At 36.2% G+C, this 27,458-nt stretch overlaps 1 protein-coding gene across 2 annotated transcripts in view; it reads right to left on the bottom strand.

Annotated features, from left to right (window-relative positions):
• Positions 1-4,014: 4,014 nt before the first annotated feature.
• EPRS1 (glutamyl-prolyl-tRNA synthetase 1) overlaps positions 4,015-27,458 on the bottom strand; it is a 40,283-nt gene continuing 16,839 nt past the window's right edge. Inside the window, exons 13-34 of one of the 2 annotated variants that reach the window (XM_054195380.1) lie at positions 24,995-25,105; positions 23,287-23,423; positions 22,361-22,568; positions 21,824-21,936; positions 21,088-21,205; positions 20,616-20,993; positions 19,558-19,788; positions 18,636-18,878; positions 17,605-17,835; positions 17,017-17,282; positions 15,793-15,844; positions 14,712-14,921; positions 14,463-14,535; positions 13,590-13,669; positions 13,144-13,245; positions 12,318-12,473; positions 12,002-12,199; positions 11,463-11,636; positions 9,076-9,236; positions 8,009-8,087; positions 4,660-4,724; positions 4,015-4,387 (exon numbers count right to left, since the gene is read on the bottom strand). In XM_054195380.1, the coding sequence (XP_054051355.1) occupies positions 4,237-4,387; positions 4,660-4,724; positions 8,009-8,087; positions 9,076-9,236; positions 11,463-11,636; positions 12,002-12,199; positions 12,318-12,473; positions 13,144-13,245; positions 13,590-13,669; positions 14,463-14,535; positions 14,712-14,921; positions 15,793-15,844; positions 17,017-17,282; positions 17,605-17,835; positions 18,636-18,878; positions 19,558-19,788; positions 20,616-20,993; positions 21,088-21,205; positions 21,824-21,936; positions 22,361-22,568; positions 23,287-23,423; positions 24,995-25,105 (3,537 nt within the window). In that variant the 3' untranslated portion in view covers positions 4,015-4,236. The remainder of the gene's footprint in view (positions 4,388-4,659; positions 4,725-8,008; positions 8,088-9,075; positions 9,237-11,462; positions 11,637-12,001; positions 12,200-12,317; positions 12,474-13,143; positions 13,246-13,589; positions 13,670-14,462; positions 14,536-14,711; positions 14,922-15,792; positions 15,845-17,016; positions 17,283-17,604; positions 17,836-18,635; positions 18,879-19,557; positions 19,789-20,615; positions 20,994-21,087; positions 21,206-21,823; positions 21,937-22,360; positions 22,569-23,286; positions 23,424-24,994; positions 25,106-27,458) is intronic. The other variant, XM_054195381.1, reaches the window with a different exon arrangement.

The following is a 27,458-nucleotide window of genomic DNA, read 5'->3' as shown; positions in this document are numbered from 1 at the left end:
TGGCCTTTTTTTTTTCTCCAAAACCAAAAACAAATCAAGGGAGACCACCAGGAGCATCAGCACTTGCTCCTCTACCCAATGGCACTGTCCTAAAAAAACACACGAGGCCCAGACAGGACAGCATGAGAAGGCAGCTCAGAATTTTAAGCAGTTAGAGAGGGCGCTTCTTTTGTGTAAAACTCTCCTCTGATATCTGTTTCAGCCATGTCTGTTGCCAGTAACTCTAGTTCTGAGAAAATACTACTTCATGCCTGTGGAATAAGACATTTGAAATCCATGTTGGGTGGACGTTATTTTTAAGAACATGGTAAACATGAACTGCCTGAGGGGTCATTAAACATGTTGTCCATAGAGCAAGTTTCAAAGACAACTGAATTAATCTTCCATTTTAGCAACCCAGAGTTCTCAACTGCTTGTACTTTTGGCACGTTTTAATATTGCTTATGGAAATGGAGCAAAGTTGGAAGCCATTTTTTAAATATGCAGCCAGTAGACATGGAAGCTGAGCCTTAACAATAAACCGAGAGTGCATTGTTTATTTCCCATTTAAAAAACCACTGCCTATCTCAAAATCCCAAAGTAATCCTCATGTGCTTGCAAGGAAGCGTCAGATTTGGGGAAAGCACAACCAGAAGTTAAAGGGGAAATGAGAGCTGCAGAAGTCCTAGCTTGTACTTGGTGCCATTTCTGGAATAGATTAAGAACCTGAAGCAGTAACTTTTTTTTTTTGTTGCTCACTGTAGTACCTCTTGAGCTCTTGAGCGTATGCATAGTTTACGCACACTTACAAACCATGGTGAAGGAAATCTCACTGCTAATGGCCCCAGTATAGATGATAAGACTAGGTGCCTTCCTTGAAAAGCTTATGATACAGTTTTTGTTTGAAATGTCCATCTACGTACATGTAGACACACAATTACAAGATAAAACGGAAGGAAATTACATGCAGTACAGCCATAGAGAGATAAGATAATAATACCGATAACCTGAGCTGACCAACTGTCCCTGCTGGCCTTAGACTTCCCAAGGTGAATTAACTTTAGGTTAAAAACTCAAACACCCACCCCCAGTTTTTGTTTATTTATTTTCTCACAAGGTTTCCAACAGGCGAAATATTTATGTTTAAAGTCCAGTTTGTTAGAAGCCTTGCCTGCCAACAGATGTAATTTTTAACATTTGGTTATTTGTCTGCCTAGAGACTGCAGCTACAACTCTTGAGGGTTCCCCTCCCCCCCATTTTATGAACACCATTAACCCTGGTAGGGTGAATCGGTAGAACCAATTACAGCACGGAAACTGGTACTTGCTCTTTTTGATCTTCATCATATCCCACCTGTGTTACTATTTCTATTCCAGCTATTTCTATGGTGCTTTCTTCTTTCTTGTATTAAAGCCATGTTCAACTACTTAATTATTTTATTATCTGAACTACAAAGCATGGAAAGTGAGAATTTTTTTTCAATGGGAACAGACCACGGTCAAACTTCAGAGTTCTCAGAAGTCCTGCCTTACACAAGGTTTCGATTACCAAGAGCTCGAGCTAAATGAAGCCTTCCCTTTGCAGCAGAGCTAAAATGCTCGAGTGTGCTCTATTTTGTCAATAAGGAGCAGCACCATGTTAAGGCAGTTCCCTACGTCCCACCTTACTATGCTATTTAACCCGAATTTATCATTATAGAACTATAAGAACGAAAGAACCCTAAGAGATTTGCAGTTCTATTATAAACACACAGTAGCCTCATTTAATCAAGTGTAGTGTATTATTCTGATTCATGTTCTTATTTTCTAACAGACACAATCTACTAAGATTCTGAAAGTTTTCATATCAGTATGGCTGATATGAATACTCATATCAGAGTATGGCTGTTCCTATAACGCTTTAGATAGCTCAGATTGTGCTTCTGGTGAAAGGATACTTGACATGGACTTGTCCCTCCCAGGAAGGAAGGCATTAGCATCTCTTCAGAAGAGAGATGCAGAGATATCTGCAGCTGAGTCACCCACATTCCAGACACTTCAAGCCCTAGTATGACCAGGAAGAAACATGCTGGGGAAAAGAAGGAAGCAGTGGAGGGGAAAGGCTGGCCTTCCCTGAAACCTCCGGCTTCAAACAAACCCATTTGTAGGTTGAGAGCAACTCATTTCTAAGAACAGTGTTGTCAACATGTTTACTCATGAATTTGATCCAGTCAACTGGTTGAAGGTTGGCTGTTTGTTCAAACCGATAAGGTTGCAGGAAGGTTAGAGGCAGCATTTAGTTTTGCCTTTCCTTTGTTCTGCGCTACTAACAGCTTCCATATCTAATTTTTTAAAATACCAGTGTTGTGGAGTGTTTCGATGGGAGCCGAAAGTGCTCATCTACGCTTAATCATCTGTTCTGCTCTGTCAAAAAATCTTGGCACGCTTCTGTCTCTTATGCCCGAGGACACTGAAGCTGCCGGTTAGTGCCTCTCCCCTTCCCCCCAGCAGGAGAGGGCTGCAGTAGGCAATGCCTCTGAAGACTAGTCTTAGTTACCCATCATGTGAGGCTGGAAAACCATCATTCTGGTTGGTATTACTTAAGTTCTTTCTCAAATTATTGCTCCAGTCAGTATTAGAGACAGCATACTGGGACAGAAAGACCTTAGGGCCACTCTTTTGGTACGTCAACTGAAAACAGAAGACAAATGTATGCCCTGACCTATCACTCCTCGAATCCTTTGCTTGTTACTACCCCTGAGACCTCATCTATATAGTGAGAAAATAGCTAGATGGATGAATGCAAGACAGATGATTTTAGGATGCAACTGAAGCAAGCCCTTCAGGACTAACCTTCATGCAAGGAATATTACTGAGAATTTCCAAGTGCTCAAGCACTCTGAGCAAGCTGATCTGAAATATTTAATCATTTTCACACTTTTCTGTGAAAAACGAGGGTATTATCACAAGGGGCATGATCCTAAAGTGGACAGGCCACTGGTTCAAATTTAATATTCAAAATTTTGACTAGGAAGACTGACCACAGGGATTTGGGCAAAAGCTAACATTTTGCATGCTTTTGAAAAGCAGAGAAGCATGAGGATCTGGGAATAGCACTGTAAGTCTCCTTACTTAAGACTTTTAGACTATTGATGCTACATAAAAATAGGGTTTGGAAACAGGCAGTCATGTAGTATTGTCCCAGGAAGAGTCTGGGGAGGATCTTACTGGTCCAACTTTTTAATTGCCAAGTTTTCACTCAATTCATTTCAGGGAAAGGGGTTTATGTAGACAGCCTTCAAATATATAGGAGAAAAAAGGTAACAAATTAACCATGTGTCATCCAAAAGTTATTTTGAGCCAGGGCGCTCTCTCTTTTTTTTTTTTTCCTTTTTTTAAGTCAATGCTACGCTCAGAGTGGAAGTAATTTTATTTTTAAAATAATTTAACAACTCTGCAACATTCAGCCTCCCCTGCTAAAGCAGCATATAGTAAGTTCAGGAAAAGCAAAAGGGTTTTATGAAACATGCTACAGATATAACCATAGTATAAAATCTTTAGCACTGAAAATACCTCTCTTTAGATTGCCTTTGCATTACTCATTCCAGTTATCACTGTGAGACACCTATAAATGCCAGTTTATAAGATAAGAGAAACAGGGCTTTGCAAAATATCTGCAACAAATGGCATTCACCTGCATCTTGCTATCAATGTGGCATTTAATCTAATATATCCTTTCAAACTTGTTTTATGATGGTGTGAAAATATTCCTTCAAACACCTGGCTCCAGAGGGAGTTTTCATTAAGGGTAGCATTTACCATGCCTACAAGTTAGTAGCAAGTCTATACTGAAAAACTGAAAAATTTGAAGGCAAAATTAAAAGAGATGTTTTACCTATAAAGTTTGTGTCAGCACACCCAAATGTACCGTACAGTGTTTATGACATTCTCTCCAATCTTACAGGTATTTTCTCAATGTCCAAATGGAAAAAAGACATGAAGAAAGGATTCCTATCTTCTCCACTGAGTAACACAGAAAAAAACAACCAAAGCATATTACAGCTCACAATACATGTTTATTATTAGAGATGTTTACAGAAAAGTCTGTGAACTACTGCTAGCCTAAGACTGACAATTGGGGAGGTGGGTTTATGGTTTATGGCTTTGCTTTTGGAATCATTTAAAAAGTTGCAAAACTGATTAGGTTTGGGGGCTATTTCAGTCTTGTTAAAAAAAGTTTAATTCACAGATAAAGGAGAAGGTGCTTTCACTAGTAATTTAGTAACTACGACCAAATAGAGTGTAAAACTTGGCAGGGTTTTTGCCGCAGACACATCTTGTCCCACACTGTAGTTCACAGAGAGGCTGAAAAGGTATGCAGAGGCTTTTTGCTCCCATGGAAGGGGCACCAGGCTCAAGATCTTGATCCCTGAAATAAAAGCATACTAGTAAATAAACACTTTAATTTAAAAATAAAGATGCAATGAAGTGTATTATACATAAAATCTCCAAAGCACACTAATTAGTCTGAAAGTTCCAGAACTAAGAGAGTAAATACACTGAATTATGCAGGACAGCAAGAGCCAAGGGTGAGGACTGTACATCACTGTTATAACCAGAGGCATTTTACATTCCTGTTTTGTATTCAAAACATTTCGATTTTGATCTCGGTAGATACTCTCCAGTTCAGTTACACTTTACCTGGCAGTGGTCTTCTTGATCCAATCCTCACACTCAATTTCCCCACAAAAAGGGATTTGTACAATCTGAAGTGGGGGAGAGGGGGGAAGAGAGAAGAAAAACCAGTCATACATCTAAAAAATGAAAAAAACATCCTTATCTCTGTAAGATTCCTAAACCTTAAGATTTTGTATACACTCAAAGTGGGAAAAGTTGTGATTGTTACAATCAAATTTTAATAGCTCTTTCTCATCAGAGAAATAGATAAGCACGGTCATCCCTCCATAGTGCAGATTGGAAAGACCTACACAAACCCAAAGTAGCATTTAAATCAAGTCAGGGTGCTGATTTATTTTTTTTAACCCAATATATCTTCCTTCTGTGGAACGTATAAATACTGTTTTCTCCCGAAATACTCTTTTCCAGGAAAATTTTAAAACTTTCAAACCGCAGAACAAATGGTTGCTTACATGCTGCAAGACAGTGCTTTCCTAATGAAGTTTCCATTCTAATTCCATTACTATGAATTTTCATATTTTCTGAACATGACATGGACATACGTATTTTAAGAAGACAGAATTGCCAACAGCACATTTTTCTTGGGGGCGGGGGGAAGTGGTGCATATTTTCCTGCTGTTTCCTTCAGTTCGATTAACTGAAGAAACTGAAAAAGTAAAGTTGAAGTTATAAACTCATATACTCTTCTCAGCACTACTCTTGTACCGAACTCTTTTCCAAAGTCTTATATTCCATTTTATTGATTTTTTTTATTTTTAATGGACTTTCACAGTGAAAATTCTGTTTATGACTAAAAAGCTGAATTACTGTTAAAAAGACACCTCCTACACACATTTGAACACTCATGTAATGCTAATAGCTGAGGGCAACACCAACTACTAAATTCAGCTGTCACAGTTATTTTAATCCTATCCCAACTCCAAATAAGGTTTGCTCATCTGTGGCTTTCTTTCACCAAAATTACATTTTTCGTGCAAAATTCTCAATTTGCCTTGAACTGGAACACGCCTTTATTAGACTTCACTTTATAGCTTCACTTTCTTGCAACTGAAAAAAAGAAACTATTACCTCTCTACTATACTGTTCTTGCATTAATCTTTCCTTAGTTAAATGAAACTTTGTTTAAATACCTGTGCAATTATTCTTAGAGTTTGAACTAAAATTTGCATGGAACTTTAAAGAACACAGAAGCAGTCTGCATTTTTGAAGAGCTAATAGTCTGCACTGCAATTTTAGTAACGGGAAAACAGCAACAGGAATTAAGGGGGAGTACTTCAGCTTACAAATTTTCTTCTTAAACAGCAGCTAGTGCTAACACAGTGTAATTTCAAGAAATTACAGAATACATATGCTAGGAAAATTTTGTCCATATAACATATATAGGTGGGGAGTGAAACAGTCATAAAATGACATACGCATTTTTTTTTAATTCAGATACGCTGATTATAATAAACTTATATAACCTAAATACCAAAGTATCCAACTTGGAATTTGAAAATATTTTTTCACGTTTCCAAGTTTAACTACGTTATAAACTAGATTATATTATAGTTCTAAACATAATATAAATAGGATAATTCTCTTGGCCCTCTCTAGAATCTATCTGTACACAGTAAGCGTTAGACATTGAAGACCAGGTGTTTTACCATCTCCATAGGCAGACGGTATCATTTGGAACTTCTGCAGTAGGAGGAAATGAAAGGGGATTCCACAGTATTTCGTCATAATTAAAGGATAATAATATATGTGCATGCTCCAAATACAGAAAGAATTAACTTCATTCCATTCCCGCTCTTGGAATGAGCTTGACTCTTCATTTCAGTTTATAAATACATGTTTACTGCATCTGTTAAGTTTTTTATAAGAGCTTATGTCTTTCTCAACTGTTTCCTTGTCTTGAAGACTATCAAGCATAGTTTCAGAGTGCTTGTTTAATTCAAAAGTGAAAGATACGTGATGGCACATCTTGAAATCACAATACGTGACAGCAGTAGTACTAGTGCAATACGTATGCAGAGCACAATTATTTGTTAAGCAAAGACTAAAGACTTCTGTTTTTTAAATCTCCCAGCAGAATCACCAGATGCTTTAGAGACATTTGCACCAAGGAAAAGATACTTTGCAGTCAGTAGGAAGAGCCCAAAGCTGTTTGGAAACAGAATACTTCACACCTGTATTTAGTTTTTTAGAGGAAAATAAAGCAGTACTACTATTAGAGCACCTATGCACAGAATGTTTAAAAACTCTATATCCTCAGCTTCATAAGCGTGCTAAGTCAGTCCCTCCTCTGAAGTTCATAATTATGCCTTTAAATCTTGTTATAAATTTAAAGTACGTGCAATAGAAATGCAAGAAAAGAGTGTGATGGAAGGTCAAGCCTAACCAAGGATAACTTAAAACTATTTTTGAAGTTAACAAAAGCACTATGAATTCTTGGCACTCGTGCATTTTCCATCAGAAATTTTGAAATTTTCAGAGTAGATCTAATTGGGACACACAAAATCCCCGATCTCTCTTTATAAAATACACAGCCTTAATGATTGATCCTTGGGATCCTACTACTTGAACACATTAAACTAAATACATGAACAATTTCACAAGCTGAGGTTTGTGACAGAATTTCAGGGTTAAGAATTTCTGTCAGTGGATCTCTGAAAAAGAAATAGCAGCTGAATTCTCTAATGAAGACTTAATCAACTTCAAATACTTTGCCAGAAATTTAAATTTTTCACAGATCTCTAGATCAGTAGAGCTCAATCATCCACATTATGGGTTATTCGTACTATCAACCCAAGCAATTCTCAATGAACCCAATGGCTTCTATTCAGGTCGTAAATGCAAAACTTCTTTGACGTAAATAGCATGTACTTTAAACTCTTAATTGGACCCCGTTACAAGACTTGACAAGTGTTTTTCACTGTTTGCATTAGAATAACGACAGCAAGTTCATCTTAATCTGAATAAAATATTTATATTAATCTCTCTGAAAAGCACTTTCTGATAGAACCGTAACACTTCAAATGCAAATTAACAAACTGCAGAATTGTAAGTCACTTCAAGACACCCTGTCACCTCTGGCATAGGTCTAAATTTTGAATGCTGGTAGCCTGAAACACCATATTTAGTAAATACAGTATTTTAGCAAAAGAAGAAAGCAATAAATTTTGGGAAAGCTAATTTATTTTTATGCAGTTCTACAGAAGAGGCTCCATCTGCTTGTGAGGAGAGAGTTCCATATAAACTGCAGCAATATTTATATATAAGCTTTGAAATTTCTAGCCCCTTACTATTTGTAAGAAACAGAAAGTGTATGAAGGCACTTACCGGGATAGAATGAAATAAATTTCCTTACCTTTCCTGAATCAAGCTCTTTCTGAAAGTCCTCCATATTATTGGCCACCACCATATGACTTTTTAAGTCCTCAGAAGCTCTAATAAAAGGAAAAATATATTCGGTCAGGGCAGATTTATGTTCAAATATTGTCATATTGTCAAACGAACTAAGTTTTCAGAGTCAGTCAAAACAAAAAATTACAAGAGAAGCTATATATTAATTCCAAACTTCCTAATCAGGTTATGGCTTTCTACCACTTTTGCCCTTAAAGAAACAAAATTTTGAGTAATTGCTGATGGGGTGTTCCAGGTTGCTGCACATTTCACCGTGTTAATTCACATCGTTGTGCATATCAGTTCAACGCTGACCAGCTATAGATAGAAACAGACAAGTACTACAAATGCAGATTTTTCTTTTTTAATTATGTTCTAAGTCTAAATAGCAAAATGCTCTTTAACTAGGTAAAAATATTCTGCTTGTAAGCAATTTTGATCACCACAGAAGAAAGTAGGAAAATTCATCTGCCGCAGTGCTGGATCAGCACCCTGTTCTTTCTCTAGTGTACTGACAAACAACAATTTGCAATGACAGACATGCAAGGGATTTTGGCATATGCAGTAAGTGCAAATAACAGTTCCAAAGCACTTGATTGCTTATAGGAAAACAATAGGATATAGGGTCTTAAAATACACTTCTGAACATAGAACTTCAGCTATGGAAGTTTCTTGGACAACTTCGTATCTTTCAAAATTTTCTACCAAAAGCATCTTTCAGGAATGAAACCTGTGCATTATTATCCCATGAACTATTTAGGGTGTATTCCTTTATTAATACTTCACATGAATTCATGGAAGTATTTTTTAAAATGAGTTCACAACTTTAAACATTCTGTTTCATGAGCACAATAGGAAACTTCTATCACTGTATGTGAACAAGTTTCAGAGGCAGAAAAATGAAAGGTCACAAACAGGAAGATGGGCCTAACCTGTTTTTCTCCACAGATGAACCAATAATGTGAGAAATTCTTCTGATAGCTAAAGTGCATCTGTGATTAGCACTGCAATTTATTGTACCTCACAATTTACCTGTTGTAAAGGTTAGCATGGATCTCCTCCAAAATCTGCTTCAGTCTATCTTCTGCCTCATGTTCAGAAAAGGTCAGCTTCTGTCCTGTATCTCTTCTAACAGCTACAAACTGTTGGCACTTCATGTCTCGTGGTCCCACTTCAACCCTGACTGGAACACCCTTCATTAAAAAAAGTTAGAAGTTACGATGAATAAGTCATTCTCAGAAGAGTTCATTTTTTTTTCTCTCTTTTTGTTGTTGTTGTTCTAAAGCCCTGTCTTAATATGGAACCACTTTACACATTTAAGTTTCTTTGAAAAAAAAAAAAAAATCAGCATATATTCCACTGCTTTTTATGCATTTCTGTCTTTCCCATCCACACCCTCTTCATTTGTGCATTATACCTTGATCCAACCTTGCTTCACTAGCTTGGAGACTGCATCTGTGCTAACACAAAAGTAATACTAAGACAGTTAAAGCACAACTGAAACTACAGTAAGACAATTATCCCAGATAGCGCAAATCTGATTTTTGAAGTCTGAATGAGTAAGTCATTTTAATGTTCTAGTTCACCCAATACTACTTGTTAATTCTGTTTTCACAGAACACTTTTAACTGTATGAAAAGCAAATAGCAAAAGTTCTGTTAAATATAGCCCTAATATCAACATTAATTGCATAAAATATTTGACTACAAACAGATAGGTGCTTTATTTATGTAAAGCTTTTATGCTTCATAAACTTTGGTGTAAGAACCATGTAATTTCTCATCTCCCATATACCATCAGACAAAAAGAGTTTCCATTTTACTAGTCAGTTAAGAGTCTAGTGAGTCTAACTTATTTTCTCTACATCCTGCTAACGTGTGTCCCAAGCTGTACACATTCTTTCACGGGAAATGAAGAGAGTAAATGCAAATGCATTCAACAGGTGGTTTTGTTCTCCCCCCCCCAAGGTAAAAAGCTAAAAGCTGAAAACATTCTACAGTGTTCAACAGGTGAACAGGAGAATCAAAGACATTTACCCAAGCTTCCTACACATTTTGTGCTCTGGAATCTCTTCAATTTTACAGCTTCCAAATGATTCCCTATACCCCACCCCTTATTTATGCTAATATAGTAAAAAATCTGCCTGAAGGGCAAAATATCTACTGCTACTGCAAAGCTACATAAAAAGCTATTCAAAACCGTTACTAACAAGCAATTTAAAATGAACATTGTAGTTTACGACATACAAAAAAACCTGTCTCCATAATTAAAAGTGCTGAAATGATCTCGTATTTCTAATTGTAATACTACTTTCCAGTGAAAGAAGAATGCCTAAGGGTCATCTAGGAAGACTTCCTAAGAAAAAGCAATGGAACTAATACCAGACATTATCAAACAAATACCAATGACTTGCATCTTTTTGGAGGTAACAACAGAAATCTGCTAAGCTGAAAAGTACATAAGGCAAACTACTTTCCAGTTCATTCTTGTACTTCTTAGTCCAGTACCCTTGTATTTTTTTTACCCTATGAAATTCCTTATCAGTACTCAGTAAAATGAGTGTGCTTTGCCTGCAATTAGCCTGAAGATGAAGTTTATGTATTATGCTGGACACATTAGTAGATTTTATCAAAACCATCATGTTTGCCCCATGCTGTGCCTCCTTGATAAACCTTATTTTATTTAAAAAGTCTCCCAGCATGGATTCCTGGTACTAGAGCTCCATTTAAAAAATAATGTTACACAAAGAGAAGTGAATTTGGACATAATGGTAACTTTCAACAACTCAGGGAGCTTCTATCCTCTTACATGGAAGATTAACATATTGAAACTAATTTCCAATTCAGAACAAAAATATGATACCATAACATGACTTAATACATTATTCAATTTCTAGTTACCATTGTTTCATTCTGCTCACTATTTTTGTTTTAAAAAAGCCTCTTATATTTGATGAAGCAGAACTGTTCCTCTCTATTACTATATGAGGGGAACACGGTAATTTTGAACGAAAACAAACCACACCAATCAATTGGTCCTTTCTTTGTTGATGCTGTACAGGTTTATCTTCCCTGTTCCACTGTGTGCAAAGGCGGCACTTTTGTGACTCTGGAGACACTTAAGTATTAGTACAAATTTTTAAACATGCAAGTAATTTGTACTATTAATTTCATTTTCTAGGTATACAAACTGGAGACTTGGAGATTCAAAAATTGCTAGTGACATGCAAATTCTAGCAAACAGAGCAAGTCTCAGAAAACATCTTTTCTTCATTTATTAATGAAATTGATCACTAATCACCAGGCAGCAATTTTTCATTTAGAGAAAACATCTGCCTTCAGAATACAATGCATGCATAACATGCCTCATACACACACCCCGCATATAAGCTTCAAAACACCTCCTGGAAAGAAATGTACCTTAAGTTCCCAGTGGTTGAACTTCCAACCAGGTGAATAGTTATCTCTTAAATCAGCCCGTACACGGATATTAACACTAAGCAGCCTGTTACGATACTCATTGCATTTCTTCAATAAAGCCTCTTTGTCCTCTTCAGAAAGAGAGTTTGTGATACCACAGGGAATAATTACAACCTGCAATATAACATGACAAGTACCGTATGTTATAAAAAAAAATTAGCTCCTAGTTCTTACAAAAACTGAAAAACAATATTGTGGCCCTATATCCCAGTTATTTCTTTGAAGCTCTCTGAAGTAAAGGATACATTTCACTTTTCATCCAAATGATACAGATAAAATTATTTGAAATGAATGGACTATTAAAGAGAGCTTGTCCACCGCAAGTACCCTAATGATTTGTATTAACTTTATATAGCACGCTTTGTAATTATGACAGCTCCTATCCTATGTTAACTCTTCCAGGTGCCCAATATGAAATGCTCATGAATTCCAAGACAGGGAAGGAAACACAATGGTAATTTAAAGCATTTTTTACACACCTGAACACAAGCTACTCGAGGTGGGAGCACCAATCCCATGTTATCTCCATGAATCATTGTCATTACACCAATAGTTCGAGTTGTAATGCCCCAGGAATTCTGATAAGCAAACTGTTTTTCTCCTGGTTTCTTGGGATCTTCAAATACAATTTCAAACATCTTTGAGAAATTCTGCCCTAGATGATGTGATGTTGCTCCCTGAAATAGTTGCACAAAGAAAATTCTACTCAATGGAAAGCTGAGTCTATCAAGCATCAGTTTAAGGCTTTTATCTTACTGTATTCACTGAAAAAAAAAATTTCTAACAGATAAATACCTGGATAGCTCTTCCACTGGCAGATATAAATGCCTCTACAGTGGTTGTATAATCACCCCCAGCGAATTTCTCCTTCTCTGTCTTCCTTCCCTTCACAACAGGTATTGCTAGGAGATCTTCATACACTTGAGCATACAGATCAAGTATCTGCATCACCTATGATGAATGTATTGTCTTAAGAATTACTCAGTATTTTCCATTTGCTTAATCATGACATATTTTTATATGCCAGAGTCTAAGCTCTTAAAAAATTAACACTTTCTCAAAATTGTGATTAAAAAATAAGATTTCTTCAATTGCTTTAAACTTTGGCTGTTATTTTCTATGAATCAAATAGCAACAACTATAAAACATGACAGAAGAGTCACTGCAGAAATGCCAGTCCAATGGTTATATTGACTTCTAGTTTCCACCTGAAAGTCTGAACGTCTGCTAAGTAAATAAAGATATGACCTGACACTCAATAAAACATCTGTCTTTTGGGCAAAGGAAGTGTTAAAACTTCTAGCAGTTAACATGTGAACACATTATTTAGATTTTTAAGGAAAACAGATCTTTAAGAATTTTTAAGGAAAGCATTCTTTATATATCACACTCTTCAAATTCCCCATATTGGTTGAAGAGACTAAAGCCTCAGGCATGGGTTACATCTGAGAGAAAAAAAAAAAAAAAAAAAGAAAAAGGTTTCAGTACACTTCGCATTTTTCATAAGGGCTCCCAAAGAAAAGGAGGACTTCTACAAGGTCCTAGTAAGAAGATTTGTTTGTGTTGCTATGGAGTAAGGTAATGTTCTGAAAGCAAAAGCACCAGTGCATTTGCTTTTTACCTCCTCTGCTGCTTCTTCATATGTTGCAAATGCCGTGTGACCCTCTTGCCAAAGGAACTCACGAGTGCGAAGGAAAGGTTGGGGATGTTTGAACTCCCAACGCTGGGGGGAGGGGTAAAAAAAAAAATTAATCACCGTGATTAACACTGAAGTGTCAAATTGTTGTTAAAAATAACGTTTATAAATAAGTATTAGAAAATTCTGAATAAAGATAAAAAGTCAACTACTCACAGATTTCTACTTAAACAATATAATCAACAATATACATTGATAAACTATGTTTTATTACAAACAGTGAGAAAAACAAATCACATAAACCACATTCATACTTTTGCCATGAAATATGTGCTGTGATTAGTATCATCATGCCATGCCCACACAGAATAATTGTCCTAAACTGCACTTATGACACAACAGTTACTCAGAAATTGCGTACAGAAACATACCACAACATTGCACCACTGATTAAGCTTGATAGGAAGATCCCTGTGTGACTGCACCCACTTTGCATAGGCAGGATACATGACTGTAAAAAGAAAGCAGCTTTGGGTCTCTACACAATACAGCCAGTTGATGCTGACCCTTTCTTTTTGCTACATACAAGCTTAACAGTTTCTGCTGTGAGAACTATGCTTTTATGTTTAATTCTCTTTAAAACATTTTTTTTTTTTTACATGTAATATTTTCACTGAAAGGAGTACTTTCACTTTGTCCTGTGTCTCTGCAAAATAGCTTGCTTGCTGCTGGTAAAAGTACAATCCAAAGCTTAATATCTAATGACATTATGTTTAAGTCATTGGCTTAAGAGTATATAAATACACCTAGGTTCACAAATAGAAATTTACTGGCCTCAAGGTTTCAGGATGCCATACCGTACCTGATTCAGTTAAAAATTCATCCAACCTTAGGTCTTAAAATGTTTGTTTAAATTACTCAGAGGAAATTTTAGTAAAAGCTAGTTGCACAACTATAGTTAAAGTACATGCAAAACTGGAGTGAATTATAAGATGAAGAAATTTTCCTACAAACAATATAAAAAACCCCAATCAAACAGGTTTTTCAGTCAAAGCAAGTCAATCTTCAAGATATTAATGGAAAAATTCCTACAGTGTACGGTACCTACAAAAGTCCAGTTAAGGAAACCTATAGTGTTGTGACATTAGCTACAAGTAGCAGCAAATATAGGAAATTTTGATAAAGAGTTTTAGAAAATATTTGTAAAAATGGGTTTCCACTTTTCAAAAGGGACTCTTGTCGATCAGTTACACTATACCTGTAACTGTTTTCTTTATAGCCAAACTGCACAAAAAGGGGTCTACCTGTTTCACTTGTTGGACGTACAGCAATCGGTTCAGCCAGATCTGTTTTCCCGGATCTTGTGACCCAAGCAACCTAAAGGGGAAAAAAAAAAAAATCCAAACAAAAAAAGACCCAGAGGAAAAAAGAAAACCAAACAAAACAAGTTTGAAAAAAAAACCCAAACCAAAAAACCTTACTTTCATACTAAGCTGCAGACTAAGTGCTTGGGTTTTCTTGCACTCAGATTAAAACAAAGTTTTGAAGTGTACCTCAGGAGCAAAGTCAGCAATATGAGTCTTCTCTTTCTCTAGGGCAGCCTGGGACACAAACATGGGGAAGTAACAGTTTTCCACTCCAAGCTTCTTGATCTCTGCATCAAAGAAGTTCTTGATAGCTTCCCAAATAGCATAAGCCCAAGGACGAAGAACATAACAGCCACTCACATCGTAGTATTCAATCATCTCTGATTTTGTGATCACCTTTCAAAAGATTATTTAGATAATGAAGTTTAAATTTCATACACAAAGAACATTCAGTAATTCAAGTGTGTGGCATGCAACTCAAGAAAAGTCTCTGTGCTCAAAAAGTTATCAGAGATATACTTTAAGATCACTTTTGTTACCTACAATGAGAGAAAGTTAAGCAGGAACATTAAGTTTAATAATAGATTTGAATAATGTAAACACTTAATTAAAACTGAATTTCATTAATTCATTAAAAGACAGTAGCTAATTTCCAGGAAGCAACAAACTGCGCTTTTGTAAGAAGTGTCTCTAGCTTATCTCAGAAAAGATTTTTATTTCTTACACTATAGGCAAAAATTATACTAGTGAGAGGCAATGTACACCAGTGAAATGAAAGATTGTAAATAGATAAGTAGGCTAATCTAAACTAATCATCTCTACTCTGGTTGTTTTGAACCTCATGAGCCAGCAAACTTGTTCAGTATCAACAGACACTAACTTTTGGTACACATCATCTTGAGGTGAAATAAAACTCAGAAGCCTGTGAAATTCGTATCACTTCATTGATGTTTTGCACTCTTAATGAAAGAGGAATTCATACATGAATTAAGAAAATCATACAAATACATGTATGTAGGCATGCATGGGGGGAGGGGTGAAATGGTTCATGCTATGCTTTTTACTGTTTCCTAAACTTATTCAGGTCTTCAATCCAGGCCCTTCCATTTGAGACCATGACAGCAATGTAAGAAACAGAAAAGAGCAAGTACTTTGCTTTGTATTTAGAACAAACAAACATAAACACAAGATAAAATATAAAACCAAAACAGATCTTGATTTATAACAAAATGAAACAATTCTTTAATTCAAACTGATGTGCACTTACCTGAGAGAACCAGTCTGCAAGATTTTCTTCTTTTTTAGCTTCTAGACCCAGCCTACGGTATTAAAAAAGAACCTGATTTGTGCTGTGCAGCATTTAGCAGTGAAATTTATCCTAACCTTTTTCCTTTTTTTTCTTGGGGGCAGAAAAAGGGAGGCATGGAACAGCGTATTTTAATTTTACTTCATAAATCTAACTTTTCCTACTTTTTCTTTTGACAGTTGAGTATGTATTGGCTAGTACAAATTGCTAGTGTTTCCTTACCTTGGCTATTTTCATAAAAATAGCTCAATTTCTTTTCTACTGTTTGAACTCTTCTAATTCTCACCATGGTTTCATCAAAGAACTTCATAATGATGCATTAAAAAACCCAAGCACCTCCAGTAAAAACCTAAGATTAACCAGACTGGTGTGTAGGCTGTTTTACTCTTTATTTTAAAAATTTCTTACCTAGCTGGTCACTACGATTTGAGGAAACATATGCAACTTGACCATTCATATGCATATTCACCATTCATGTGAATGTCAGCCATACTATTTAAGACAGAAAACTGACCCTACCACCAAAATGAAGATAAGCAGTAAAATTACAAAATTCTAAAGAAGGCTAAACTCACCAGGCTCAAATGACAGTTGACAAAACTAAAGTTTTTATATCTCTACAATCAGAGAATATTTAAGGATGAAAAATGCATTTTCTGGCATAATTGCCATACAAAATAACCACACCTCTGTCTCTAATATGTGATTTATGTATCTAAAACACAAAATAAATAGTGCTGCATAATACGTGATGTGGGAAGACTGCGAAACTTTCTGTGTGGCAGCAGGAGAGGGGATGCACAGCAATCATCACTGTAGAGTTCCACCATCAACAACAGCAGTGCCTGGCTCTGGGTTGGGCTTCATACTTCTCATGGTACTAGCAGCAAATACTTTGGAAACCACAGTACAATGAAATATGCATAAGGCTGTTTTTTTCTGCAGGGTTTATGCTGGGCAAGACACAGCAGCACATTTGCAGTAGGATGCTGAAGTACAACTGACACTAAATAAACTCTGGTAACTTGCTTTTGGCTTGATCCTAAATATGAAAATGAACAGTTATTTTGCAAATGTCCACGCTTTCAAGTGAGAAATGAGAAATCTGTAAAATTGATTCAGTAAATCTGAATAGAAGTAAACAACTGAGGTTTCTAGCAAATACACTGAAGATCACATCTTTACCTGGTTTGTTTCTTAGGGCCTTGACCTTCTCCTGATCCATTTGAGGAGAGCTCATTACCAGTCTGTCCTTGCAAAGGTTCTTTTTTTGGGCCATCAATTTGCTTCTGTTGCTTACTCTGCTTTTCAGATTTGTTCTCTTTCTCTTTCTTTTTCTTGTCTTTGTCATCAGTGCCACTAGCAGAAACTGGTTTATAGTCCACTCCCGCAACAGACTTATACTGGGCCTTCAATTGAAGAAGTTCCTTAACAGCTGCATCTATCTTTTCCTTGAAGAAATTCAAGCATAAAGAGAAATTTATACAGAAATCACAGGAATAAAATGGCTCTATCACAAAAGTACAATGGATCTATGTATTGCATTGTGGACATCCATACAGTGTTGGGGGGAAAATCTGCAAAGGCCAATACTTAACTTAAATGCGTTAACATTTTAAGGACCATACTTGACAGGAATAATTTTAAAAGTACATTTCAGATCTCAGAATTCAAATGCTGCCTATTCTAAACATACATTTCTAATTCCCATAATCACACTGAATTTAAAATAGATTGTTAGATTTAAATACATATATTACAGTATGTTTTTACCTTTTCTGTTTTTTCTGCTTTCAATTTCCTAACTTCATCTCCTTGAAGAGCTACTTTGCTAAACAGGGCTTTAGCTTCAGGCGTGTCTGGACCACTGGGTACTGTGTTTGATGCCTGAGGCAAAGCACCTTGAGCTACTGGTGGATGTCCTGGCTTGTAGTCCTGCCCAGTCTTTTCCTTGTAGTCAGCTTTTAGAGAAAGAAGGAGTTTTACTGCTTCATCTATTTCATCCTATATGGAGGACAAATGCCAAGATGTACCGGTGAGAATCAGACACAGAACTCACAAGAAGCATTGATTTTTAGGTTAAGAAAATAAAACTTCCATCTAGCAATAAACAGTGCTTCATAATTAGGGGAGGACTCAAGTAATAGCTCTTCCCCAAGCAACAACAATGTGTTTGAGAGCTGCCACTTTATACCAGAATGTTCCCCAGCCCGCCTGGCCAGCTACAACCTGTTAATAACTGCAGCAGAATCTACACTGAAAAATACAATAAGCTGCTTTAGAAAAGGGCTTTAAAACAAAACAAAACAATAAAAACAACCTAGCACCAAAACCAATACTGCAAGGTAGAGATAAGGGTGGAAAAAACGTATAGGTTTGTCTCGTTTTCTTTTCTACAACTATCACTGAATTTGTCAAGTTTTGAAAAGTCTTGCTATTGTTGCAGTAGACTATATACTTTTATCTTTACTTGTCCCAAATATAGCAAGAAAAAGTAAAATACATTAAAAATTTCTGCAGGGTTAACATCTGCCATGCTTGTGCCTATTCATCTAGATGTCAAATGTTAAGTTTGACTTTCTACAACAGTCAAATTTAGAATTTATATCTCAGAGTCAAGAAAGTATCCAGCATCAGAGTAGCCTTGTGTGACATTATCAGAACACGCAAGTTTGATGGCTAAGCTATGACCAGGCCATAAGGCAGTTTAGTACACTGTTTGATTATTACTTGGCGAAAGATTTCCCCCCAGTGGCAAAACGTGGTAAGAATTACAATTGCTTACTCTCTGTTTACTATTATACCTTGGAGGCTTTCTCTGCTTTAAGTCTGCGTACCACTTCCCCTTGTTCAGCTACATTATCATAAAGTGCTTTGCCATCCACTAAGCTACAGGTTGCCAAGTTAGATACAGAAGATGGAAGTGCAGTAGAAGGTATACAAGGAGGAGTTGAAGGTGGATTTCCAGGCTTGTACTCTTGACCTGTCTTTTGTTTATATTCTGCTTTTAGATTTAAAAGAATTTTCACAGCCTCATCTACTTGTTCCTGAAGCAAGAAAGGAAAAACAGCAGTTGCAGATAAAGATAGAAACAACAGAGATGCAACACAATAGCTAAGATAACATAACCTGGGCACTAACAAGGCTGTTGTAATAAAAATTCTAGAGCTAACTTGCTAGTATAAGTTGTCATTATTGAGTTCTGTGGTAAAACTTTTTAGCCAAAATACCTACGAGTTGCACATCAAAGGACCTAATCATGCAGTATATGTATGGGCTGACTTCTGTGCCATGAAAGCTTCCCATTTAGGCAGCTTAGTTTCCTGCAGTTAGAGCAGCCCATGACTTTGTATACTGGAGAATGGGAACAAATACTCAGACTCTGAATGAAGAATAGTTGGCTGGCCACTATCCATTTACTACCAAATTCATTGTTGCAATTTTAGCTTTCAAGTTACAGCCCTTTTTTCAAGTTACTGCCTATATTCTGCTTCACTTATCTTGTATCACTTAAAAAAAGATCTTGTTTATTTATTTTCCAGGCTCTCCATGCACTATCACAGAACCCATGAAGTCAGCCATATCAGCTTAAGAGAATTTGAAAAAGCGCTTCATGGAATCTGAAAGTAATTATATTTTGTTCCTCAAGTTTTGCAAAACCTGCAATTAGGTTTTAGTCTAAACTGAAAATATTGTTCCACTTAAAAGTATTTACTGCTATTACACCTTTGAAGCTTTCTCTGATTTAAGTTTGCGGACCACTTCGCCTTGTTCAGCTACTTTGTTGTATAGAGATTTGCTGTCTACTGAACATGGGGATGGAAGAGTAGAAATAGGAGAAGACTGAGGAGGGACAAAGACCACAGGTGGGCTTCCGGGTTTGTACTCCTGGCCTGTCTGTTGTTTATATTCTGCCTTTAGCGATAAAAGGACTTCCACAGCAGCACCTATCTCATCCTGAAAGAGAAAGGAAGGGGCAGAAAGAGGGAGGAACAAAGACATACAGACATAAGACTTGGAAGTGCACCTTAAATATGAAAAGACCTGCAGTTCATGCACACCTATTCCATTTTCTTAACTATTTAGTAGAGTTGTTCAGAGAAGTTTTCTCTCCTAATAGTCCTAAATCAAATTATAGCAATAAATTATTTAGATCTTCCCATTTATTTAGATTTTATGGTGCCACCAAGATACTATTACGAACACCACTTAGCCAGCAGGTAAAGTGTGTTATTTCCCATCTTTTCTTGCTCTGCATTAGAAAGAACAGAAAGAAAAAGCTACTAGTAGCTATGTTGTCTATGCTCAGCTCCAGACAAGAAGAGGTTTCAAAAATATCTGTAGTATTTTTATCTTTACTTTCTTTTTTCCTTTCTGTGTTTTGTTTTTAAGGTCTAAAAAGCAACAAGTCAATCCTATGAAGTCACATAGTTTGACCATATTTAGTTAAATAAATAAATAAATAAATAAATAAGGCAGGACATTTCAACCCCAACGACAAGATTTGGATGCTTAATCAACTCATGCTGTAGGGTGAATCCTGTCGACATTTCAGAACAGAGTCTAAGAAATACAGGAATTTACTTGCCTCTATGAATATTAACACAATCTTTATCATACATATCTAGCTAAAAGATAAGCATTGGAAAACACAAATCTTGACAGTCCAAATGATGATCACTATGAAAACATGGATCCACAAGCACCCATTCACCTCCACAGACAGAGGACAATGGAGTATGCAAACCCAAACAAACAAATAAAATATTAGTTTAATCAGCCACCTTAGGTGCTTTCTCAGCTTTCAGTCTTCGGACCGCTTCTCCTTGCTCTGCCACTTTATCATACAGAGCTTTGCTGTCCAGGGTACCAGAGGTCCCAAGCTTTGAAGACACACACAGTTCAGTTACAGGTACTAGAGGATTTCCAGGCTTATACTCCTGGCCTGTCTTCTCTTTGTATTCTGCTTTCAAGGCCAGCAACTCTTTCACAGCTTTATCAATATCTTCCTTTGATGCCTTCTTAGCTTTCAAGTGACGAACTATATCACCCTGTGCAGCCACCCTGTTGTAAAGGACCAGGTGACCTTCTGATACAGCGCTGGCTGGAGTAGAGGTATCAGCAACAAGTGGAGCAGATTTTCCTTTTACAGCTGAACTAGCCTTAAAGAAACAAAAAAAAAAAGCATGGTAATCTTGTACAGCAATACATGTACAGCAATAGATTTCACGGCACTGTTCTAAAACCCAAGTTTACCTCTTTCTTTGCAGTTTCAGCTTTGGTCTTCTCTTTTGACCCAGACGTTGGCATTTCCTTAGTGTGTCCATCAGGGATGTAAATCAAAATGCACGGGGCTTCTTTACAGCTGTAAGGACTATAAAAGGATTTATAGAAAACACAATAATAAAGGACATACAAGAAACACATAAAACATTTATTGAAACAAATGTTCTACTTTTTCTACAAGATGCTCTGGCACAACTGCAAGTTTACCTTTGTACACAAGTGTAGTTATCCAAATTTACATAATTGGGGATCTGCATTGATTCCTGTTACCTACAAGTTTTCTTTATGTTATAATACTATGCTGAAATGCAGTGTAACTTAGACGCTTGGTAGCTTGCTAAAGAACTGTTACAATTAAATAGTATATTCAGTACTAGTATTGTGCAAATGCCTGTTATATTCCATAACATTGGTCTTTAATTTATATACTTAGAATCACAAGGAAACCATGATCTCTTTACTAAGTCCCAGTTAGTTGGGGTGCACCAAAACTGCCATGTGCTTGGCTCAGACAGTTCGAAGAGGTAGGAACGTACAAGCTAGAAGTCATGCCAGTCCACAAAAATATTCCACAGAGAGGTCATGGTAAAGGGGAATATATTCACAGGCAACATTACTCTTGCCAATGCATGTGTGAAGGCATTAGAACACAGCAAGCTAAAGCAAATTCTGTGAAGTCTGCTGAGGCCATTCTTAGGTAGCTTACCTCACTGTCTCATAGGGCTGATCACAAATAAAGAATCCTCTCCTCTGAAGTTGTATGATGTCCCCTTTTTTTAAATCCCTAAGGCAAGGGTCACCTAACATCAGTTCTTCTTGCTGTAAGTGTTAAAAAGAAATCAGTCCAAATCTAATACAGCACAAGAAACAGGAAGAAATACAGTAGAGCTGTAGAAGGATAATGGTGATTTTCTGATTTTGGAAGTGTTGAAATGTTAGTTTTCTCCAGGGGCAGCAGATCAAGTACTAGAAAAAGATGCCGTATCATAAGAATGCATCATGACAAAAACTCAAAACTATTGGTCCCAGATGTGTAAAAGCCAAGCAACATCAAAAAAAAAAAAAAGTGAGTCATATTTTAAAGTTATGAGAGGTTAAATGGAAACATGGAAACTCGACACACCAATACATGATTCAACAAATTAAATCTTTAAATTAAAAAAAAGTAACCAGAAATAGTGATGGCAAAAAAACCTCCAGACATTGAGCTCTGTGGAATAAAGAGGACAAAAAGATAACTTACCTTGCTATTTTGGTTGATGTACTGCTTGAAATCTTCATCTTTACCTAGAACTGGCTTAGTGATCAGATGTTCATAATTAACACAGACAGTTGGAATGAGCGGTGCACATGGACTTTCTGCTAACCAAGTGATCTTAGTCGTTTTTTTGAAGTCCTTATTGTCTAAGTTCAACTTGGCATCAATGGACACGATTTTTCCACTTGAATTTCTATACAAAAACAGAAATGATCAGAGTAGAGCTTAAGTGATTAGTTCTCACTTGATACTACAGACCATCAATAGATTCACTGAAAAACTCAATTTTGAAGTGTGGGAGATGGAGGAAATGAAAGAGTGCATTCATTCCTGTTGAAACTCACCTTTAATTTGATTTTCTTAAATATCATGAGACAGTAAAGAACACGGGAAAAAAATCTCTACATACTTATGTTCTCTATCCCAGCTCACCCATTCTGCCACTGTCTCAACACAAAACCATTTCAAAGATACTATGATGACATTAACGGTCTCCTTCCCCACCTCAACAGTTCTGCAACTGAATCTGTGATAGATTTAAGTTTTTAGCATGCAAAAGTAGTATTAGTTACAGGGTGAAAGTTGTTAAAATTCCAAGTGGATTTTTTTGTGTCTGAAAAAGCAGTTTCACAGTGGAAATATTACTGTAGAAACATGGAGAATGCTGGATGAGAGGGACATGCAGTATCAGGACTGACTGGTGATTTCAGAACTGAATCTACAGTAAAATATGCTCACGTTGAAATGCAGTTTTGTAGCATATTTCAAAGTAGATACCTATTTACAGAATTCTAGAATGGACATATATGGACAGCCATTAATATTTTACTGTTACAAGCTACCTATTAAAAGAAAAATCAACAAAAAGGTGAAAAGCAAAAATTAATTTCATGTCCCAGAAAACAGGTTACCTGTTTAATTTGGTGATGACAATATTGCCCCAATTTATGAATGTAACCACCTCTCCCTCTGTCAAGGTCTCTGCATCTGCGCCCTCGATCAGGACTCTGGAGCCATACCACACAGGTTTCAACCCGACATCGACATTCTGTGAATAATGATTTTCATTTCAAAGGAGAAATTGTCACTATATAAACTGAGTAAAGTTAATGCAGTACCAAAACATTGCTTAATTTATGATAGAAAATAGATGCAGATAGAAGATGGACAATAACATCAACACAAAGCTATAGTATTCTTCCGCAACACACTCAGGTTTCTTGTCCACAAGCGTTGCATGCATTTCTCTGACAGTACAAAAAATCCTATCTCCTATCAAATACCAGCTCCAACACAACTGATAGCATATCCCGTTTCCTTAAGGTCCACACATCTTTAAGATCTTACAGGTAAAAACTAAGTGTTTTTCTCAAGTTTCCATTTTGCTATAGAAATTCCCTTCAAAAACAATTTCATAGCTCTCTTTTTGATCTTTTAAAAATATGGAGCTTCTCTCACCTGCATAGATTTCTAAAGACAGAAATTAGAAATACATCACTTGTAACGCTAAAAATACTCAGCTTTAAATTGTTTTATTTTTTAAGGCCATCTGTGAGTTCAGTCTTTTTCAAACAATTGGGAGTTTGAAATTTGTTTCTTCTGGTCAGTACTTATTTTATTATATTCTGGAGGCAGCATTTTTAATGTCAATGTTTTAATATGCTGGCTTGCATCTGACCAAACTTCAGACTTTCCGACTCTGAAAGAGTTCACAATTCTCACTTGCATATTCTCAAAACCTGTTTCCTTGTTTATCTGCCAAGGGGAAGAGGGCAAACTAGATGTCCACCTCTCAGTTACAAGAAATGGCTACGGGAACACTCAAGAGAGACAAAATAGAAACAAATAAATGAAGAAAAATCTCAACAATATTCACTTGTTTGTCAGGCTAAGTGTGTAGGGATGCTTTCAGTGAAACTTAAGCACAATTTGAGATGTCATGCTCAAAGAAAAGCATCTTTCCTAATTGTAGCACCAAAAAAGTATTGTATCTGTAACACACTCCCCTTCCTAAGGGATATTATTCTGTTTACTGGATACTAAGAGTATCAAATTAGCAAGTTCTTAACTTCTGATAATAACTACTTGCTTTTAAAAGTGATATTAAAAAATCCAGAGACTGGTAGAATTAACAGGTTAATATACCACCTCTTTACATAGGTTTAATTTTATAAACCATTTTAAAAAAATCTCCTGCATTCCTTACTTTTATGGATAAGCAGTATCCACTGCATTATACCCATAAAGCTTGAATAAAATTTTATATTTAAAATTCTGTGCAAAAGGTAGTATCAAACAATAATAAAAACAATCTGAACATAGCCCCATACTATTAACATCCCACCTCTTCTGAAAACTCCCAGAGAGGGCTTTCAATGCACTGTCTATATGCACTTTAGATATTTACAAAAGCAGTTTCCTACATCCTCTTAACAGAACAAATACATTCAGTAGTTGTCCAGTTTTAGACAATTCTGTGAAAAAAAGTACACCTTTGTTTTATCTCATGCTGTCTGAGCAATCTAAAAGCAGGACTCTCCTTGCTGACTGCTCCAAGCCAAGGTACTTCCAACCTTACTGATCTGCAATACAAGAATATTAAGAGAGTAAAGTAAGAACCTTTGGATGTTTAGCCACTTCTTTCATCTCCTCTTGAGCTTCAGGAATATTTACTGGGACCACTGCATCTTTCAATAAAGCAGTGTACCGAGGTGCTACTGGGTCTATAACCTGCAGAAAACAAATGAGGCGGATCATAAATATATGGCATTGACAGAGAAATAAGATGTTGTATAAAACAACAACCACCAAAAAAGGAATATTCAACTGGTATTCTTTATGTTACTGCATTTTTTTATATTTGCTTTAATATTACTTTAATCCAAACCCATAGAAAAGTAAGAAAACAGTGGTAATACTTCACAGTTTCCCATCTTTACTGAAATACTTTGTGTAAAACCAATAGATTGGGTAGAACTGACACCAGAAGTAACCAAAATTATGAGCTTTCTTCATAGGAAAGACAGCAAAATGTACTTTGATATAGCTTTACTATGCACATACGCTATTACATCTGTACCACTTTCTCTCTAGGTAGCTGGATTTAAAGTGGTAAGTGATAATTTATCAGTGCAGTTTGTTCTTTTTCCAGCAGCACAAGACCTGATCCTGTACTCATTTTCCAGGTCAGTACTCCAGCAGAATCAGGGACAGACCTGGCTATAGAGGAAGCACTAATTAAGTCTGCAATTTTAATACAGACGCATTAGATACTATAATAAGGCAACACCATAACATTGACTTCATCAGGATTTCTACAACATGAGTTTGGCAAGAAAAAGATACCACTAAAATGTCTTCCTGTATTTTTATTGTCCATTTTCAAACTCCACTGTCTGTTTTTCACAGCATTTTTCATACCTGAAATACCAGTTTGTCAAACTGTTCAGAGGCACTTAAAAACATAATTCAAATAAAACAGTTGTCTAGGTCCAAAAGGAGCATCAGAGATCTAGCAGTTTAGTTGGAAACTAACACAATGGAAAACACTTGCTTTTATTAATATAAACTGACTGTTTTCTCGTTAGTTTATTCCTGCTCAAGTGAAAAACCACACGGCAATTTTAGAAAAAAATATTTAGTATCTAATTACTTCACATTAGCAAGGAAGGCGATATGATGATATACTTTTAAGAAGTCACACGTCTGTAAGCTCATAGTCACTGAAGTCAGACTCCTGAACGTTAGACACACATTTCAAAAAAGGACTCGTGTATGTTTCTCAAAATATAAGTGTATTATGTCATTTAATATCATAATTTTGATAACTAAATGAATGAATTTTACAATGTTATTACCAGGCTCTTTATTTTACTTATTAAAACTCACAATCCTTCCTTAGATGACAGGTGTTAAAAAGTCAGTAGCATAACTACAGGGTTAAGATATAAAATAAGAGCTCTCACACTGATGAAGTCTTTGAGCTCAGAACTACCTGCACGCAACCAATTGTTTTTGCTCATATTGCAGGTTGCAAACTATCTGCACAGATACGTGTAAATAAAATTGGCTAATAAATATGGTGCTGTCCGAGGAGTTGAGTCAGAGGTCTAAGAAACTCCATTTAAAAGCCAATTAAAAAAATGATCCCTGACAGTCTATTGTAGATTTTTCCCCAAAAACCAATTCTCAGTCATAAGTATATTTATGCAGCAACAGAAAGAACCAATTCATAAGCCTTTGTGTATGTAGCAGACCAAACGCAAAATACATGAAGAAATACAAGACACATGCCAGACAAGCAAAAACTACTGAAATTAACAGATCTGGGTACCATCTAAGCAAAACCAAGCAGGAATCCCAATGCAAAATAACAGGTGTTTCCACAATCACACAAAATATGCAACCAGCATTATAACAATTCGCCTTATTATAGTGTCCAAGCATCCGCTGCCAAAAAGCGATAACCATGTCAAGATGCAATATTCCTTATTTGACATTCAGTCAGAAACATCAGCAGTGCTGGTTTTATCTACAAAGGCAGTATACCCAGTGTGTTTGTCCTTTTGCCACAGAAAGGAAAAGCGGCCAACATGAATCAAATTGAATAAGATTTGTGTTTCTGTTAACAAATAAGCCAGACCAGAAATGGGCAGCCTTTTAAAACTAGGAATAATGCATTTTCAGTGGGTTTGTAGAGCTCCTGTTATATAAGCAAATGTGACTGTGCTATGAAGCTGCAAAATGATAGCTTATGCTATGTATGCTTACAGCACTGTAAGCTATATGCTAAGGTAAAAAGCATTAAGTAATACCTTCTTACAGATAGCTCGCAGCTTGAAAGCAGAAAAATGAAATGCAGTTTTCACATCAGATTTACAGCAAATATCATTATCTTTACCCATACTACTAAGTAAGGCAAGTAAGTATTGGTATAGGAGAATCAATAGGATTAGTGCTAGTTCAGGTTAGAAAGGGGGGGGACATTCCATTTTCCTGAAAGTGTGCCAAATGATGCAACATATTGCAACTGCTACTTGTTGTGATAAGCAGCACTCCAATGAACGTTGGATTCTCTACACAT

The sequence above is a fragment of the Rissa tridactyla genome, chromosome 3 (assembly GCF_028500815.1).
Source record: "Rissa tridactyla isolate bRisTri1 chromosome 3, bRisTri1.patW.cur.20221130, whole genome shotgun sequence".
Lineage (NCBI taxonomy): Eukaryota > Metazoa > Chordata > Aves > Charadriiformes > Laridae > Rissa > Rissa tridactyla.
Note: the sequence above shows the minus strand (reverse complement) of the source record. Positions and strands in the feature narration are given on the sequence as shown.